Genomic DNA, 19,501 nt, shown 5'->3' with positions numbered 1-19,501 from the left:
AATGTAACATGAATTTGAAAAACTGAAAATAGCTTGGCTGCTTTAGAACTTGGGCGATTTCCCCCGTTTTTCTGATTGACCAGGAATATATAGACCTTAGATTTGGGTTGTCTACTTTTATAGTGAGCAATAACTTATTGGAAATATTGAATAATCTTAAGGGACTTCTGTGATGATCCAATGGCTAAGACTGGGCTCCCAGTGCAGGGGCCCTGGGTTTGATCCCTGGTCAGGGAACTAGATCCCACATGGTACAGTGAAGATCCTGTGTGCTGCAACTAAGACCTGATGCAGCCAAATAAATAAATACTTTTTTAAAAAAAGAAAATTGAGATTTTGAATTGACATTTATACAGTCAAGCAGCAGTAGATTGTGATATTTTCTTCAAATTTGTTTCACTATTCATTTTTCTGTTAAATTAGACTGATTTAAGAAAAATTTTCCTTATTAGCAGATGTCATTTAGGTCAGTGAAAAAAGAGCTATGAAAAATAGTATAATCATTTTAACTTTTTCCCGAAGACCTAAGAAAGGAAAAATCCCCCAAATTTCAGTCTTTGTATATTAAATAGATTTAAACTAACAATGACACTATACGATTTTATTTTATGAAAAATTGCAGAAAATACACTCGCCATAGTGACAGAAAGCAGATCAAAGATTAGCTGGGACCATGGGTGGAGGAGAGTATTGACTCCCAAGGGGCACTGGGAAATCTTTTGATGGGACTGTCTTGGTTGTATTGGTGTTTTGATGTATTTGTCAGAACTTATGAAACTGTTCTAAAATTGGTCTAGTTTGTTATACATAAATTATACCTTAGTATTTTGGTATGTAGCATCATCTAATATCTCTATATAATATATAGTAACTAAGTGTTTGGACTTTCCTGCTGGCGCAGTGGTAAAGAATCCCCCTGTCCATGAAGGAGAGGAAAGTATTTGTACAGTCGTTATCGATGAAATAATAAGTTAATAGAAGCCTACACATAGTACTACTATTACTTAGTGTATTTTGCAAGTATAATTCCTCTACTTCCATATCTCTAATCTCTTACCTTTTGAATCTCTTACATATTCAACTTTTTATAAATCAAATAATAGAAACCACCTTTTAATAGTTCTAAAAATCTTTCATATGATGTATCTGTTTCTAATAAGTCAACACTTCTTACAAACCAGGCACAGTGACCCAGTGCTGAGTAAGAGCATGGCTCCATTTTTATGGAGTACTTTAAAATTTTCAAGTTAGTTTTACATAAATATTTTATCACATCCTTTGAGAGGGGGAAATGAAACTCAGAGAAACTAAGTGATTTTGCCCAAGGTTACACAGCTAAATGACTGAGAGTTATCTGATTCCAAGTTCAGTTTGAGGCAGTTTAGGTGGGTAGAGTTACATAGTTTAGATAGATGAATGAAAAGTTTGAGGGGACATGTTAAATAGTTGGATCTTATCCACATCCTGGAATGTGAATCAGCTTCCTTAATTGTGTATAAAGTTGCATGAATTCCCCTTCCAGTTTATTTTCTCTGCCACCAGGATAAGAAAATTTGAATTTCTGCCAACTGGATTTCTTCCAAGACTCTATTTCTGATTGTTACCCCAACAGCTGAGACCTAGCATTCTCTGGGTCACAAAGGAGCACTGTGCATACTTGTGGCATTGAACATGAGTGGGCCCTCATGTAAAAATCTGCCCATCTGGCCTCCATTGGGTTTTACTGATTTGCAGGACATTTTCCTGGTGGTGGCAGCTGTGAGAGATACCATGCTGCAGCACAGATCTGCAGGAGGCAGCTATTCTGCTGAGCAGGGTACATAGTGGGCCTCTTAGGGGAGCTGGCGGGGAGCTGTCTTTGCAGCTGCTTTTGACGGAGGCAGCATGGAATAGTGCAAAGAACATGGGACTAGCCACGAGAAGACCTAAGTTTGAATCTGAGAACTGTTCCTTGAGAGCTGTGTTAAAACTTGGGCAACTCACTGATTCATTCTAGTCTTTTTCCTCCTGAGTAAAATGAGGGTGTGACATGTGCATTATGGATGAATCTCATAATCATTATGCTAAATAAAAGAACCCAGATACAAAAGAGAATATATTGTATACTTCCATTTACATAAGCTTTCAGAAAAGCAAACTTATATGTAATGACAGAAACGTCATACAGATCAGTTCAGTCGCTCAGTCATGTCTGACTCTTTACAACCCCATGGACTCAGCACGCCAGGCCTCCCTGTCCATCACCAACTCCCGGAGTTCACTCAAACTCATATCCATCGAGTTGGTGATGCCATCCAGCCATCTCATTATCTGGCATCCCCTTCTCCTGCCTTCAGTCTTTCCCAACATCAAGGTCTTTTCCAAGGAGTCAGATCAGTCGTTGGCTAGGGCCAAGGACAGAGGGTAGGATGGAGTGCAGAGAGATGTGACGAATCTTCTGAAGGTGATGGAAATATTCTGTATTTTAATTGTGGTGATGGTTTTACAGGTGTTTACAACTGTCAGAACTCATGGAATTGTACCCTGTCGTGCACTCACACCCAAAAGGAGATTTTGAAGCTGTTTCAGAGCTTAATAAGAAAGAATTGAGGGAATTCCCTGGCAGTCCATGGTTAGGATGCCACACTTCCACTGCAGGGGACATAGATTCTATCCCTGATAGGGAACTAGGATCCTTGTGTCTTGTGGTTCACCAAAAAAAAAAAGAGAAAGAATTGAAATAGATTTGGATTATTTACCATGGGTACAGGAGGAGAGAAAAGCAAACCAGTGAAGTTATAGCTAATGTAACAGGAAAGCTCAAACACTAAGCAAAATCAATAGTCATCCACCTTGACTTCTAACTCATCTTTTATCAGTTTGCTATTTTTATCTGAATCTTTATAAACTATTAATAGTAGGGGATGTTTAAAACAGACAGATTTCTTAAAATACTTAATTTACTAAAAATTTTTATCTATATTCCATTGTCTGGTCCTTCCACTTCTTAGTGATTATTATATCCTGTCACTTTTATATTAAGGAACTACACTGACATCCTCATTGTCACAGTGCAACAAAGGTGTCGGTGGTACATTTTTAACTTCAGTATGTAAGAAGGGCTGCAAGAAATAAAATGGAAATGACTTGCCCTTCCCAGCCCCCAAATTCTCATCTTGTTTTCTATTAATGATTGTAAATGCCTCAACATCCTTCTTAATAAAGCTTAAAGAAGCCACAACTAAATTTTGGAGTTGACACTGAAGTCAGAAATTGACCTAGAGAGAATATTTAGTAACTCAAATATACAGTAGTTCAGTTCAGTTCAGTCACTCAGTCGTGTCCGACTCTTTGCAACCCCATGAACCGCAGCACGCCAGGCCTCCCTGTCCATCACCAACTCCCGGAGTTTACCCAAACTCATGTCCATTGAGTCGGGGATGCCATCCAACCATCTTATCCTCTGTCGACCCCTTCTCCTCCTTCCCTCAATCTTTCCCACCATCAGGGTCTTTTCCAATGAGTCAGTTCTTTGCATCAGGTGGCCAAAGTATTGGAGTTTCAGCTTCAACATCAGTCCTTCCAATGAACACCCAGGACTGATGATCTTTAGAGTGGACTGGTTGGACCTCCTTGGAGTCCAAGGGATTCTCAAGAGCCTTCTCCAACACCACAGCTCAAAAGCATCAATGCTTCTGTGCTCAGCTTTCTTTGGATGTCCAACTCTCACACCCATACATGACTATTGGAAAAACTATAGCCTTGACAAGACAGACCTTTGTTGACAAAGTAATGTCTCTGCTTTTTAATATGCTGTCTAGGTTGGTCATAACTTTCCTTCCAAGTAAGCGTCTTTTAATTTCATGGCTGCAGTCACTATCTGCAGTGATTTTGGAGCCCCCCAAAATAAAGTCGGCCACTGTTTCCACTGTTTCCCCATCTATTTGCCATGAAGTGATGGGACCGGATGCCATGATCTTTGTTTTCTGAATGTTGAGCTTTAAGCCAACTTTTTCCACTCTCTTCTTTCACTTTCATCAAGAGGCTCTTTAGTTCTTCTTCACTTTCTGCCATAAGGGTGGTTTCATCTGTATATCTGAGTTTATTGATATTTCTCCCAGCAATCTTGATTCCAGCTTGTGCTCTTCCAGCCCAGCGTTTCTCAAGATGTACTCTGCATATAAGTTAAATAAGCAGGGTGACAATATACAGCCTTGACGTACTCCTTTTCCTATTTGGAACCAGTCTGTTTTTCCATGTCCAGTTCTAACTGTCGCTTCCTGATCTGCATACAGATTTCTCAAGAGGCAGGTCAGGTGGTCTGGTATTCCCATTTCTTGAAGAATTTTCCACAGTTTATTGTGATCCACATAGTCAAAGGCTTTGGCATAGTCAATAAAGCAGAAATGGATGTTTTTCTGGAACTCTCTTGCTTTTTTGATGATCCAGCAGATGTTGGCAAATATGATCTCTGGTTCCTCTGCCTTTTCTAAAACCAGCTTGAACATCTGGAAGTTCACGGTTCACATATTGCTGAAGCCTGGCTTGGAAAATTTTGAGCATTACTTTACTAGTGTGTGTTTTGAGTGCAATTGTGCAGTAGTTTGAGCATTCTTTGGCATTGCCTTTCTTTGGGATTGGAATAAAAACTGACCTTTTCCAGTCCTGTGGCCACTGCTGAGTTTTCCAAATTTGCTGGCATATTGAGTGCAGCATTTTCACAGCATCATCTTTTAGGATTTCAAATAACTCAACTGGAATTCCACCACCTCCACTAGCTTTGTTTGTAGAGATGCTTCCTAAGGCCCACTTGACTTCACATTCCAGGATGTCTGGCTCTAGGTAAGTGATATGCAGTAAGTAGTGTCTATTCTAGATTAGCTACTTGTGGCTGTATAGAATTCTTCCTATCTCCAAAAGGAAGATAAAAGCCAATGTGGTTGTGCTCATTCTTTTCCCTTTTTTGCTAATGCCCAGGCCCTCTCTGCTTAAGACAGGCATATATAACCTTTAGCTGGATGTGGGACAAAGGGCAGTTACTTCCAAAACAGAAATACATATTTCTTGAAAAAAAGCTGATTTTAGATTTCGGCCAGGAAATATGAAGCTTTCAAAGACTAAGAAAATTGATTAAAACACTTGAAATATATAAAAACCCATGAGTTAATAGTGAATTTGAAAACCCCCCCCAAAAGAAAAAGAAAAGCAAAACTCCAGAAGAACTCATTGGATACCATCCAAAATAACTAGCCACTACTTAACTCTGAAAATTAGAAATTAAAAAGAAAGGATACTCTTATGCCTGCCTTCATGTGCTAACTCTATTTTGGATAATCAAATAGCCCTAGTTGTTGACAGAAAGTTTTTCTTTATAGGAAAATTCCAAAAAGAGTGATAGATTCAGAAAACCACCATTTTGCAATCCCAGTGAAATGATTGAGGCAGATAACAGTCATCAGTGGACGAAACCATTGGATTAATTGGTTGATAAGATTGCAATGAAGGAAATCAGTCTGCAGTTTGCAGACATTGAATGTATTCTGGTGTGATATACTATGAAGCACATGGTAACACCTATGAAATATTTTGCCCAAATTGTGGAACTTGATTCAAATATAGAGTTGCCAGCTTAAGCCAGCATAAAATAGGACACTTAGTTAAATGTGAATTTCAGATGAACAATGAGGAATTTTTTTAGTGTAATATATCCCATACTTAGGACATATTTGGTTTCTGTGTTGTCAGTGGAATATAAAGGAAAAAAGAAAGAATGGGGTACTGCCCTGTGAGGAAAAAAGGAGACATAACAATGAAATTCACGATCCTTGTTTTTATTCTGATTTGAACAAAAAAATACTTTTGTAAAAAGATACTTTAAAATATATATGCATTATATATTTAAATATAAATAGAGATTTTCTTTTAGATAATTGGGTAAATTATATTATGGACTGAGTATAAGATACCAAATAATTATTTTTAAACTTACTAGGTTTTCTATATATAGGTCTTTAGTTTCTTTAGGTAGATATATTCCTAAGTATTTTATTCTTCTCGTTGCAATGATGAATGGAATTGTTTCCTTAATTTCTTTTTCTACTTTCTCATTATTAGTGTATAGGAATGCAACGGATTTCTGTGTGTTGATTTTATATCCTGCAACTTTACCATATTCATTGGTTAGCTCTAGTAATTTTCTGGTGGAGTCTTTAGGGTTTTCTATGTAGAGGATCATGTCATCTGCAAACAGTGAGAGTTTTACTTCTTCTTTGCCAATTTGGATTCCTTTTATTTCTTTTTCTGCTCCGATTGCTGTGGCCAAAACTTCCAGAACTATGTTGTATAGTAGCAGTGAAAGTGGGCACCCTTGTCTTGTTCCTGACTTTAGGGGAAATGCTTTCAATTTTTCACCATTGAGGATAATGTTTGCTGTGGGTTTGTCATATATAGCTTTTATTATGTTGAGGTATGTTCCTTCTATTCCTGCTTTCTGGAGAGTTTTAATCATAAATGGATGTTGAATTTTGTCAAAGGCTTTTTCTACATCTATTGAGATAATCATATGGCTTTTATTTTTCAGTTTGTTAATGTGGTGAATTACATTGATTGATTTGCGGATATTGAAGAATCCTTGCATCCCTGGGATAAAGCCCACTTGGTCATGGTGTATGATCTTTTTAATGTGTTGTTGGATTCTGATTGCTAGAATTTTGTTAAGAACTGTTGCATCTGTGTTCATCAGTGATATCGGCCTGTAGTTTTCTTTTTTTGTGGCATCTTTGTATAACATTATGTAAGAAACAAATCACCAGTCTAGGTTCGATGCACGATACAGGATGCTTGGGGCTGGTGCACTGGGATGACCCAGAGAGATGGTATGGGGAAGGAGGTGGGAGGGGGGTTCAGGATTGGGAACTCATGTACACCCGTGGCGGATTCATGTTGATGTATGGCAAAACCAATACAGTATTGTAAAGTAAAATAAAGTAAAATTAAAAAAAAAAAACAACTTACTAGGTATAATAATGGCACTAGGGTTACATAAGAAAATATCTGTTTAGAAAATTTAGAAGTGAAATGACATATCTAGGATTTACTTTTAAAATATTTCAGGAAAGGAAAGAATAGGAGAAGCAAGTGTGGGAAATTTTGATAACTGAAGAATCTATGGGTGGATAAGATGAGAGTTCATGGTACAATTCTGTTTACTTTTGTGATGTTTGAAATTTTTTATAAGGAAAGTATTTTAAAATGCTATAGGTAGATCACTATGCCTGCTGTTTGCTGGGCACTTAGTAAATGCTTTACAGAATCTGTGTACTGCATAATGAATACATTTATAGAGTACTTTTTTTAAAAAAATTATTTTTTGATTGCAGTGGGTCTTCATTGATGTGCACGGGCTTTCTTTCATTGTGATCAGTGGAAGCTACTCTCAAGTTGTGGTGCACAGGCTTCTCATTGAGGTGGCTTGTCTTGTTGCAGAGCACAGACTCTAGAGCATGCAGGCTTCAGTAGTTGCAGATCTTGGGCTCTAGAGCACAGACTCAGTAGTTGTGGTACACAGGCGTAGTTGCTTCATGGCGTGTGGAATCTTCCTGAACCAGGGATCAAACCCATGTCTCCTGCATTGGGAGGCAGACTCTTAACAACTGAACCACCAGGAAAGTCCCTGTTTTTTTTTGTTTTCTTATGGATCTGGGATGGGGCTCAGGTATCTATATTTCTTAAAGTTCCTGGAGTGATTCTGATCATTATCGCAGAAGAAGGGAGGAGCTGGACTTTTTGTGACATGGAAAGAAATGTGATACAAAGCGTATCTATTTTAAAAAATCTTATTGGAGTAGATTTACATTGTTGTATTAGTTTTTGGCGTACAGCAAAGTGGATCACAGCCTTGTTGTCGTGAAGGGGCTTTCATAACTCAATAAAGCTATGCGCCATGCTGTGCAGGACCACCCAAGACGGCCGGGTCATAGTGAAGAGTTCTGACAGAACATCCAGTGGAGGAGGAAATGGCAACCCAGTCCAGTATTCTTGCCGTGAGAATATGAACAGTATATAAAGGCAAAAAGATATGACACTGGAAGATTACCTGACCCCTCAGGTCGGAAGGTGTCCAGTATGCTACTGGGGAAGAAGGGAGGGCAATTACTTATAGCTTCAGATAGAATGAAGCAGCTGGGCCAAGAGGAAACAACGCTCAGTTGTGGACGTGTCTGGTGGTGAAAGTAAAGTCTAATGTTATAAAGAACAATATTGCCTAGGAACCTGGAATGTTAGGTCCATGAATCAAGGTAAATTGGACATGGTCAAGCAGGAGATGGCAGTGCTGAACATCAACATCTTTAGGAATCACTGAACTAAAATGGATGAGAATGGGCAAATTTAATTCAGATGACCATTATATTTACTACTGTGGGCAAGAATCCCTTAGAAGAAATGGAATAGCCCTCATAGTCAACAAAAGAATCTGAAATCCAGTACTTGAGTACAATTTTAAAAACAACAGAATGGTCTTATTTCGTTTCCAAGGTAAATCATTCAGTATTACAGTAATTCAAGTCTATGCCACAATACTGATGCTGAGGAAGCTGATGTTGAATGGTTCCATGAAGGCCTATAAAACCTTCTAGAACCAACACTAAAAAAAAGATGTCTGTGTAATCATAGGGCATTGGAATGCAAAAGTAGGAAGTCAAGAGATAACCCGGAATAACAAGCAAGTTTGGCCTTGAAGTACAAAATGAAGCAGGGCAAAGGCTAACAGAGTCTTGTCAAGAGAACATGCTTGTCATACCAAACACCCTTTTCCAACAACACAAGAGACAGCTCTACACATGGACATCACCAAATGGTCAGTACCAAAATTAGATTGATTATGTTCTTTGTAGCCAAAGATGGAGAAGTGCTATACAGTCAGCAGGAAAAAGACCAGGAGCTGTGGCTCAGATCATGAACTCCTTATTGAAAAATTCAGGCTTAAATTGAAGAAAGTAGGGAAAACCACTAGGCCATTAAGGTATGACCTAAATCAAATCCCTTATTATTATGCAGTAGAGGTGACAGATAGATTTAAGGGATTAGATCTGGTAGAGAGAGTGTCTGAAGAGCTATGGACAGAGATTCGTAACATTGTACAGGAGCCAGTGACCAAAAACATCCCCAAGAAAAAGACATGCAAGAAGATAAAGCAGTTGTCTGGGGAGGCTTAACAAATATCTGAGGAAAGAATAGAAAGAAAAGGCAAGGGAGAAAGGGAAAGATTTACCCAACTGAATACAGAGTTTCAGAAAATAGCAAGGAGAGATAAGAAGGCCTTCTTTAATGAACAATGCAGAGAAATAGAGGGAAACAATAGAACGGGAAAGACTAGAGATCTCTCTGAGAAAACTGGAGATATCAAGGGAACATTTCATGCAAGGGTGAGCACAGTAAAGGACAGAAACATTAAGGACCTAACAAAAGCCGAAACATTAAGGACCTAACAAAAGCCGAAGAGGTTAAGGAGAGGTGGCAAGAGTACAGAGAAGAACTATACAAAAATGATCTTAATGACTTGGATAACCACGATGGTATGATCACTTACCTAGAGCCAGACATCCTGGAATGTGAAGTCAAGTGGGCCTTCGGAAGCATCACTATGAACAAAGCTAGAGGAGGTGATGAAATTCCAGCTGAGCTATTTCAAATCCTAAATGATGATGCTATTTAAATGCTGCACTCAATATGTTAGCAAATTTGGAAAACTTAGCAGTGGCCATAGGACTGGAAAAGGTCAGCTTTCATTCCATTCTTAAAGAAAGACAATGCCAAAAAATATTCAAGCTACCATACAATTGTGCTCATTTCACATGCTAGCAAGATTATGCTCAAAATGCTTCAAGCTAGGTTTCAGCAGTATGTGAACCAAAAACTTACAGATGTACAAGCTGATTTTTAAAAAGTCAGAGGAACCAGAGATTAAATTGCCAACATTCCAGAAAAACATCTGCTTCATTGACAACACTAAAGACTTTATGTGGATTACAACAAACTATGGAAAATTCTTAAAGAGACGGGAGTACCAGATAACTTTACCTGCCTCCTGTTAAACCTGTATGAAGGCCAAGAAGCAACAGTTAGTACCAGTCATGGAACAACAGATTGGTTCAAAATTGGGAAGGAAGTATGTTAAGACTGTATATTGTCACCCAGCTTATTTAACTTCTATGGAAAGTACATCATGTGAAATGTCGGGCTGGATGACTCAGGAGCTGGAATCAAGATTGCTGGGAGAAGTATCAACAACCTCAGATATGCAGATGAAACTACCCTTATGGTAGAAAGCAAAGAGGAACTAAAGAACCTCTTGATGAAGGTGAAAGAGGAGAGTGAAAAAGCTGGCTTTGAAACTCAAAAAACTAAGATAATGGCATCTGGTCATTTCATGGCAAATAGATAAGGAAACAATGCAAACAGTGACAAACTTTATTTTCTTGAGCTCCAAAATCACTGTGGATGGTGAGTACAGCCGTGAAATTAAAAAACGCTTGCTCCTTGGAAGGAAAACTATGAAAAAACCTAGACAGTGGATTAAAAAGCAGAGACATCACTTTGCTGACAAAGGTCCGTATTGTCAAAGCTATGGTTTATCTAGTAATTATGGACGAATGTGCGAGTCAGACCATAAAGAAGCCTGTCAGTTCAGTTCAGTTCAGTCTCTCAGTCGTGTCCGACTCTCTGCGACCCCATGGACTGCAGCACGCCAGGCTTCCCTGTCCATCACTATCTCAAAGAATTGATGCTTTTAAACTGTGGTGTTGGAGAGGACTCTTGAGAGTCCCTTGGACTGCAAGGAGATCAAACCAGTCAATCCTAAAGGAAATCAGTTCTGAATATTCATTGGAAGGACTGATGCTGAAGCTCCAATATTTAAGCCACCTGATGCAAAGAGCTGACTCATTGGAAAATATCCTGATACTGGGAAAGATTGAAGGCAGGAGAAGAAGGTGGCAGAGGATGAGATGGTTGGATGGTCTCCAACTCAATGTACACGAGTTTGAGCAAACTCCAGGAGATAGTGTAGAACTGGGAAGCCTGGAGTGCTCAGTCCACAGGGTCGCAGAGTCAGACATGACTTAGTGACTGACAGCAGTACAAGGGCTCTTGACTAGGCCTATAAGTCACATAGTGTCATTTCCACCACTTTCTGTTGGCCAAAACATGTCACAAGGCCAGCCTAAATGCAACAGAAGTAAATTTCATCTCTTGGTGGAAAGCCCTGCAAAGAATTTTTCTTTTTTCATCTACCACAAATGGAAAAGGGCAGGATGAGTTTAGAATGTGCTTTTTAGCCCCTTTGACCATTTCCTCCGAAGTTTGTTACTCAGGGTCCTTTAATTAAGACTTTTACCTGGCCCTGACCTCTTTTTCTGTTTCTCCTAGAAGGAAGATAAAATATAAATTAAAGTGAAAAATAGAAAAGCTTTACTAAGAACTAATAGAATTTTGAAAACTCTGAACTATTAAAAAAATTTTTTTAGAGAAAATGTAGTTTACTTACCTTTCAATATTCTTATGAACTTGAACTTGATTAACAGTGATACGAAGAACTCCCCAGGGTCCTGACTTTAATAATAGACTAGGATTATGTGTTATTACCACATCATTTGTTAGTATTTAATTAAATAGCTTGTGTTAAATTTTTTAAACATTTTAATGTGTAGCCATTAAAATTTTTGACCATGGTATTAATTTCCTAGGTAAATTCTTTTATTCATGTTCTGTATATAGGTAGACATCTACAAACACCTGCCTTTTAGAATGATCTGAAAATCCTGAATTAGTAGATTCTGAATTAATGATGTTTTTACCTCTTTATTCAACTAACTTCTACCAGTACTCAGTATATACAAATGTGATTTTCTCTGAATTATATTCATGATCTTCTCTGAGTCACTATTTAATTCTGCTTTCCATTTTGAAATAGTTCTTAGCCTTTGTTCGTTAATCATGGGAAACAGTTGTGCGACATGCCTTGACATTAACTTGAACATCTAAAATTAGCCCTGTAACAATCAGCAGTTGGGGAGAAGGTTTCAGTAGTTTGTGGTATATGTGAAGTAGATATTGCAAGGTTGGAAGGAACTCCCTAGAATAAGTAAGTGATTTGTGTTATGTGTATGTGCATGTACCTATGTGTATACATAACTGAAAGTCTCTTTTTATTAAGCAAAGGACAAATTACTATAAATGCATTATAAGCATCTTTATACATTATGCTGTTTAATCATTTTAAAAGAAAAATGTATTTATTGAGAACCTGGAATGCTGGAATAGATTTTGCTGCATATTTCTTTTGTGGGTTTCTTTTCTTTTTTTTTTTTTTAAGGAATAATTGTATTATATATAGTATATTTCAAGTGAATGAATTTTTTTTTTCTCCTCAGAGTTTATAGAAACAAACCTATTCACAAAAATGACATCCTGGTTGTATGAATGTCTTTGTGAAGCTGAACTAGCACAGTATTATCCTCATTTTACTGCCCTTGGCCTTCAGAAAATAGATGAATTAGCCAACGTTACAATGAAGGACTACTCCAAATTGGGAGTCCATGACATGAATGACCGCAAACGTCTCTTCCAACTTATCAAAATCATTAAGATTATGCAGGAAGAAGATAAAGCAGTCAGTAGCCCAGACTATCGTCTTCAGACAAGCAATCTGTGTGTCAAGCCTCAGAAATCCAGACCTGGCCCTCGAAGGCAACTGCATTTTGATTCTCCTGCTGACAACAAAGACAGAACTACCAGCAACAATCAGTTTGAACTGTGTGATTTATCAGATTTTTCTGCAAGTGAACAGAAGTCTAACTACATAAAAGTACTGGAGCACATGCTACCAGATAATTCCCAGTACCATATACAAACAGGAATTCTGAATGCCACAGCCGCTGATTCCTACATACAAAAAGAAGCTAAGACTTCACCCTTTTCATCTAATCACTTTTCTCCAGTACAGGGGAATTGTGATAGTTCAGTTATTCAAAGAGTCTCTCATGTTTCAGGGTATAACTATGGAATCCCTCATTCCTATATCAGGTAATAACTTTTTATCTTTTTCTTTTTTCTGGAGGGAAAGGAGCCTTAGGCAAGGGCAGGGTTCTCTATGAGCAGAGGAGACCAACTACTCCATATTTACAGAAAATAATAGTGAACAGCCTCTGTGGTGATAATGCAGATACCTTGACTGGGGGAAATTGATGAAGAATTTGGACTTTCCAGATGGGAGAAAGATGATTGTTCATGTGCATCAAGCTACTTACCAGGGTCTGCTGCAGACCTGTTTTTATTATAGCATGGCATGAGGTATCTAGTGCATCCATGAAGGTAAAAGAGTTAACTTTCCTCTGCAGTAGAAAAAAAATTTACAAAATCCATAGGATTTTTTTTTTTTAGATTGTCAAATTAACTTCAACCAGGGGTCATGAAGCTTAGTTTTAAAAAAACCACTGTTTAATTCAGCTAGTTGAATTAAATAGGTCTTGGGAGCAGTTGATTTACCTGCAAAATTTGAAATATGGTCCTGATTTTGAGTGCTTTTTACAATTCCAGTCCTGGAAGAACAGATGAGTTTGGTCATTGCAAATAGTAAGATACTTTTGATAGCATTTACAGTTTGGGAGCCAGAGTGACAATAAGTTATTTTCACTTAGTGCTGTGAGTTAGAATTTGAAAAAGGTCCCTAAGAATTGAAATATCACGTAATCCCTAATACTAACCTTGGTATAATAGAAAATACGTTCTTTTAAAAATAATGTGTATGGCCTGTTTTGTTATTTTAAAAGTTATGGTTGGTGAGTTATGGAGAAACAAAATACATTCTTAAGCCACTTAAAAAAAAAATAAGGGCTGTTATTCATACCTTAAAACAAAGTATTTCCATATGGTCTTATATTGGCTAAGGTTTCAGAGGATTTCATAACCAACCAGTTCTTTTATTCTAAAAGAATAGAGAACCCAATTTTAAAGGTAAAAATGTCTTCAGTAATTTGAAATACATAAATGAATTCTATAGTGTTTCTGAAAATAAAATTTTTTTTGGCTTGGTTTAGCAAAGCACAGAGCATATAGTATTTTTTTCTTCTTTTAGTTGTGAAAGGACTAGATTGTTCTATGACCATCAATACCATGATTGTTGCTGTCCTGTTGGTTAGCTCAGCGGTGAAAGAGCAAATACTTTTTTGAATGTTAGTCTTTTATTGAACAACATATAAAAATCTAAATTGGAATTATTTATAAATAGAATGAAGATACGACTTTCCATTATTTATTTACATAGAATGGATATTTTAGTTTAAATATTGCTGCTTTATTTATTTCACATATATAGAATACCCCCTCTGCCTGTCCTGATTCTAGATATAAAGATCATTAGAATATCTGGAGACTCTGAGACTCTTAGGGGCAGGGTGAGTGGGAAGTCAGACAACCATAGAGTGAGCTAAGTGCTCTCACAGAGGTTTATACATGGCAGACCCAGGACGAAAGGTGTTCAATTGAGCTCTCTCACCTTTTGTATCATCTTACTCTCGCCATTCCTTATTATATTAGAGAAATGGAGGTTAAGAAAGTTCATTGTCCCAATAATTCTCAATATTGTCTTCTCCCCTAAATTCTAAGTAGGAGCCAGAGTTTTAGAACCCTGAGAAACTCCCTCACCAACTTGAAGCTTCCTGTTAGTGAGTCATCCCTATCCGAAGAGCATTCTCTTTGGATACCTCAAATTAGGTAAGTTCAAAATAACTTATTGGACTCTGAATTTTAATAAAAGTCTAAGGCATTTAGAGGACTGGTTGCCCTGACTTATTTAAGATCGTGAATAGACCTAACTCTAGCTGTGTTAACTTTGCATGTCAGACAGATATAGTTTATTTCTTCTAGGCAGTACTGCACATTAAAACTAGAGCCTTAAAAAAAAAAAGCTAGAACCTTTTTGGAGAAGGCAATGGCACCCCACCCCAGTACTCTTGCCTGGAAAATCCCATGGACAGAGGAGCCTGGTAGGCTGCAGTCCATGGGGTCGCTAAGAGTCAGGCACGACTGAGCGACTTCCCTTTCACTTTTCACTTTCATGCATTGGAGAAGGAAATGGCAACCCACGCCAGTACTCTTGCCTGGAAAATCCCAGGGACAGAGGAGCTTAGTGGGCTGCTGTCTATGGGGTTGCACAGAGTCAGGCACGACTGAAGTGACTTAGCAGCTTAGCAGAACCTTTTAGGATGCTTTAAAAATGTGTTTTATTCTGAGAAATTCTCAGTGGACCAGTGTTTAAGACTCTGTACTTTCACTGCTGGGCTTGCGTTCAGTCCTGGTTGGGGAACTAAGATCCTGCAAACCCCACAGCATGGTCCAAAAAAACCCAAAGAAAGTTTGGTTTTTTTCTTATAAAAAATAAAACACATGCAAAAGAAGAGAAAATAGAACAATGAACCCCCACATGCCTGTCATTTACTTTTAATGATCGTCAGGATTTTGCCATACTTCAAGCCAAAATGGTTCTTTTTTTAGATGTCTACTATACATTGGTTAAAAAAAATAATAACATATTTCAAAAGCCTTGAGTAGTTTTTTATGCATCATATTAGAAATTTTATTTCCTCCTTTTTACTAATTTAGATCCTGGCAAAAAATAATTTTCCAGCCAGTTGGAGGTCTCAGAAAATTGAAATTGATATGAAACAATTATATAGTGAAATATCCTGTGTAAAATCTATTATAAAATGCTGTTTAGGGGTTATTAATCAAATTCTAAAGTGTAAAGGAAGGGAATGATTTGTCTCTCTCAGACATTGTAAGTATATGTGCCAAAGGCATTGGTCTTGGTAAAACATCTACTTTCAAGGGTTCTCTTTTCTTGTTACCTTGCTTAAGAGGCATTTCTACATAGGTAAAGTGGTCAGTGCTTAGATGTATCATATATGCCACCATTAGGCTCAGCTAGTAAACCTGATGGATTTTGTACTCTTAACCCAAGGAATATTGCCTCTCTTCTGGATGTTAAGGTAGATGAGCTCACTGAAGACAGCCAGAGAAGAAATGTGTCTGAATAGAAGGATGAATTAGTGGTGGACAGCACCAGTCATAAAATTGTCCTGGGAGTAGGATCGTATTCTAACAAATAAATACATATCAGGGTAGGCAAAAAAAAAAAAAGGAAGCAAGAAGGACAAAGGGAGGGTCAGAATATACCTGGGAGAAACATGGGGGAAATACATTGAAACTTACCACCAAATTCAAGGTGTTTAATAAACCCAGGTAGGATAAAAAAAAAAAATTATATTGAATGGTCAAGAAAACAGTAAATGTACAATAATGAGGATTGAAAAGAAGCAAGAAATTTGCATTTGGATGGGATTGAGTAGAGATGGAGATAGAAGTAAATCAGGAGGATTTAGAGCTAATGAAAGAACTTTCTCAGTGTCAGCACTTTAGTATATAACAAATATTGTGTGTATATGTGTGTGTGTGTGTTTGTATTACACCTAATTTATAACAAAATATACTGATACTTTGACCTCTTAGGTAGCTTTATTCTGTTAACTAAAAATTAAAGCCCACTTATAAACATATATCAGACAGAACACTTCAGAAAAAGAGAATCCTTGGACTGAGATGGAGAAAATCAGAGTTTGTGTTCGAAAACGCCCTCTGGGCATGAGGGAGGTACGTCGTGGAGAAATCAACATTATTACTGTGAAAGATAAAGAAACTCTACTTGTTCATGAGAAGAAAGAAGCAGTTGACCTCACACAGTATATTCTACAGGTATGATACTTTCCTTCGATGGAACTAACATTATCAAGTGTCAAGTTTTTTGTTTGAGTAGGAGTACAAATTCTGAAATTCAGTTTTTAGATTTGAGTGTTGGCATTCATTCTATGTGACACTGCATTAATCACTGATAACACTTAACCTTCATGTTTAAAAAATACAGTGCAGTAGGGGATAACGCAAGCATAATTCCTCCTCTCTCGTGCAATAGAGTTGCATTATACATTCACTTTCCATGCTTTATGTGAATTTAATTATACCTATTTAGTCATAAAAGAGCAAATGGGAGAATGAAAAGAGTTTAAATAATGAACTGCTGGTAGGAAGGACAGTCACTGAGTTGCCCCAGACCAACTGTGAGATGGTCACCCAATCTCCGTTCTCTCCTGTCTCTCAGTGTGAACTTACTCTGCTGAGCGCAAGTCTGAAGTTTAAAGATGGAGAGCAAAATGGCCCCAGGTTGCCAGCCAACTGCTTATTTTGATTCTTAATTATGTTTAGGCATAGAGTTAAGTTGGTAGAAATTGGGTTCCTGAACAGGCCACTTTGTATAAGGTAGATTGCAGTGAGTAAAGATAATCCAGGAATGTGATTTCACATTGAACATGTATGGGTTTAAGTAAAACACTGGTAGCTCAAACACATTAAGAAACGTTCACTCCCTGCCAGGATGATTATGATTAAGTCCAAGAACAAAGAGTTTGATATTGAAATGAATTTATTCCTGGCTCTTAGGTACCCTTTCAATAAGTCCTTTAGTCTGTTATGAAAGCAGCATTCCATTGATGGAAGATATTATAATTTAGGCACTCTTAAAATCATGAAGCAATTAGGAATAATCTATTAAGATCTGGGAATTCAGAGTTTCTCTTACTCTGAATCTGCCTCCCTGAATGTTCATATTATGTCCATTCTATTCTGTCTCTTGCTTCAAAATTCAGTGACTAAGAGTCCCCTGGTGGTCTCATGGTTAGGATTTGGTATTTTCACTGCTGTGGCCTGGGCTCATTCCCTAGTCAGAAAACTGAGATCCTGCAGGCCAAGTGGCATAAGAAAAAAAAAAGTACAAAGCCCAGTGATTAGTAGGAAGGAAAAAAAAAGAGAGATGGTGAGTAATCTGGTGTGCAGACAATTCACCTTGGTCAGCTGAGATTTTACTCTACTGAAATAAATCCTTTAACACTGAAGTCAGGTTGTTAATCCTCTCCCCTCTTTAACACTTGCATTGTTCTTTGTTTTTTTTTGCTTACCAAAATTGGGTTTCTCAGTAAGGCGAAGCAATGCACAGAGTCTTTCTATGGGCACTAAATTACTAGGCCACTGTCTAACCAACTCAGTCACTTTAACAGCCTTATCGATTGCTGGTCAGTGCACAATCTGTTAGCTCTAGGTGGGAGGTATTTATATTGAAGATAGTCCAAATGACCAATTAGTTGTAATGCTGTCTAGTTCCATGGCTACTTATAGCCATAGTAATAGCCCTATCCAGTCACCATCTACCCAAGACTGCCTTAATGATGCTTCTGTCACAGTAATTCCCTCAAGGAGGCATCATTTTATCTTTTGTATTTTTCCATTATCCCAAAACACAATAACCTTATTTCTTTGTCATTACCATTGGTCAATACTTATTGAATATCCATAGTTTCCATAGCTCTTTCTCTGCTGTTTGAACTTTGGACCTTTGCTGTCATAGGTCAAACTCCTTACTTGTCAATGCTTATAATATGTGTTGAGAGGCCTTTTTTCTCCCTCTCTTCCTTAAGTAGAAAGAAGAAAAGGGAGGTTCATAGCAAACATAGCAAGTAAATATTTATCCTAGATTCTTTGGGTTTTATTTTTACTCTTATTCAGGTATTCAAACAATTGATTTATTTGTCTTTTAATTAAATATCTTATCCTTTCAGATCTTTTGTTACTTAATATATGTGATCATATACATACATTGTGCTGTCATACTTAACCATTAAAGTTTATGATAGCAACATAATGAGTGAAAAAAAAAAAGGAAACAGAGCTGTTTCTTTCATCCCCAATTTCTTAAATAAAGGAAAATATATATAGATTAAAAAAAGATGGTACTGAAATATATCAAAGTCAGTAGTGGCCATCTCAGGGTTGTAAGATTTATAGATAATTTGATATTCTTATCTGTTGTAATCCATGTTTTTTTCTGCAATCAGCATTATTACTCTTATATCAATAAAATCAGAACTTTTGAATAGGATATAGATCATGCTATGAAGAATGTCTCTAATCTCATTTTGTCCTTGAAGACAATCGATATTCTAAGTGTATCTTTCCAGAGATATTTTAGAAATACATTTATAATCTGAAAAAAAAATTCTTTAAAAAATAAGCTATGCAACTCTTATCATATCAAGGCTAAAGTGATTTTTTATTTTTTTGGCTGTACCCAGAGCAGCTTGCAGGCTCTTAGTTCCCCGACCTGGGATTGAATCCAGGCCACAGCAGTGAAAGCCCAGAATTCTAACCATTAAGCCACCAGGGAACTCCATGAAGTGAATGTTAATCAAACTTCACTGATAAAATATGGTCAAATCAAAGTGCATGTTCCCATATCTTTCATGAGAGATTCTTACAGAAGTATTAGAAAAATCAATACTTAAGTTCTATTGGAAGGAAAAATTGTTGTTGTTGTTCAGTTGCTAAGTTGTGTCTGACTCTTCGCAACCCAATGGACTAC

General features: G+C 37.3%; 1 protein-coding gene across 2 annotated transcripts in view; it reads left to right on the top strand.

The window, feature by feature from the left end:
* The window catches only part of LOC120866340 (kinesin-like protein KIF24), a 65,033-nt gene that overhangs the window by 9,053 nt on the left and 36,479 nt on the right, over window positions 1-19,501 (top strand). The window contains exons 2-4 of one of the 2 annotated variants that reach the window (XM_040244015.1): window positions 12,411-13,062; window positions 14,647-14,751; window positions 16,599-16,788. In XM_040244015.1, coding sequence (XP_040099949.1) covers window positions 12,440-13,062; window positions 14,647-14,751; window positions 16,599-16,788 — 918 coding nt within the window. In that variant the 5' untranslated portion in view covers window positions 12,411-12,439. Of the gene's footprint in view, window positions 1-12,410; window positions 13,063-14,643; window positions 14,752-16,598; window positions 16,789-19,501 lie in introns of both variants that reach the window. The other variant, XM_040244007.1, reaches the window with a different exon arrangement.

Source organism: Oryx dammah, unplaced genomic scaffold, assembly GCF_014754425.2.
Source record: "Oryx dammah isolate SB20612 unplaced genomic scaffold, SCBI_Odam_1.1 HiC_scaffold_1, whole genome shotgun sequence".
Classification (NCBI taxonomy): domain Eukaryota; kingdom Metazoa; phylum Chordata; class Mammalia; order Artiodactyla; family Bovidae; genus Oryx; species Oryx dammah.
The sequence above is the reverse complement of the archived record's forward strand: the minus strand, read 5'-3'. Positions and strand labels throughout refer to the sequence as shown.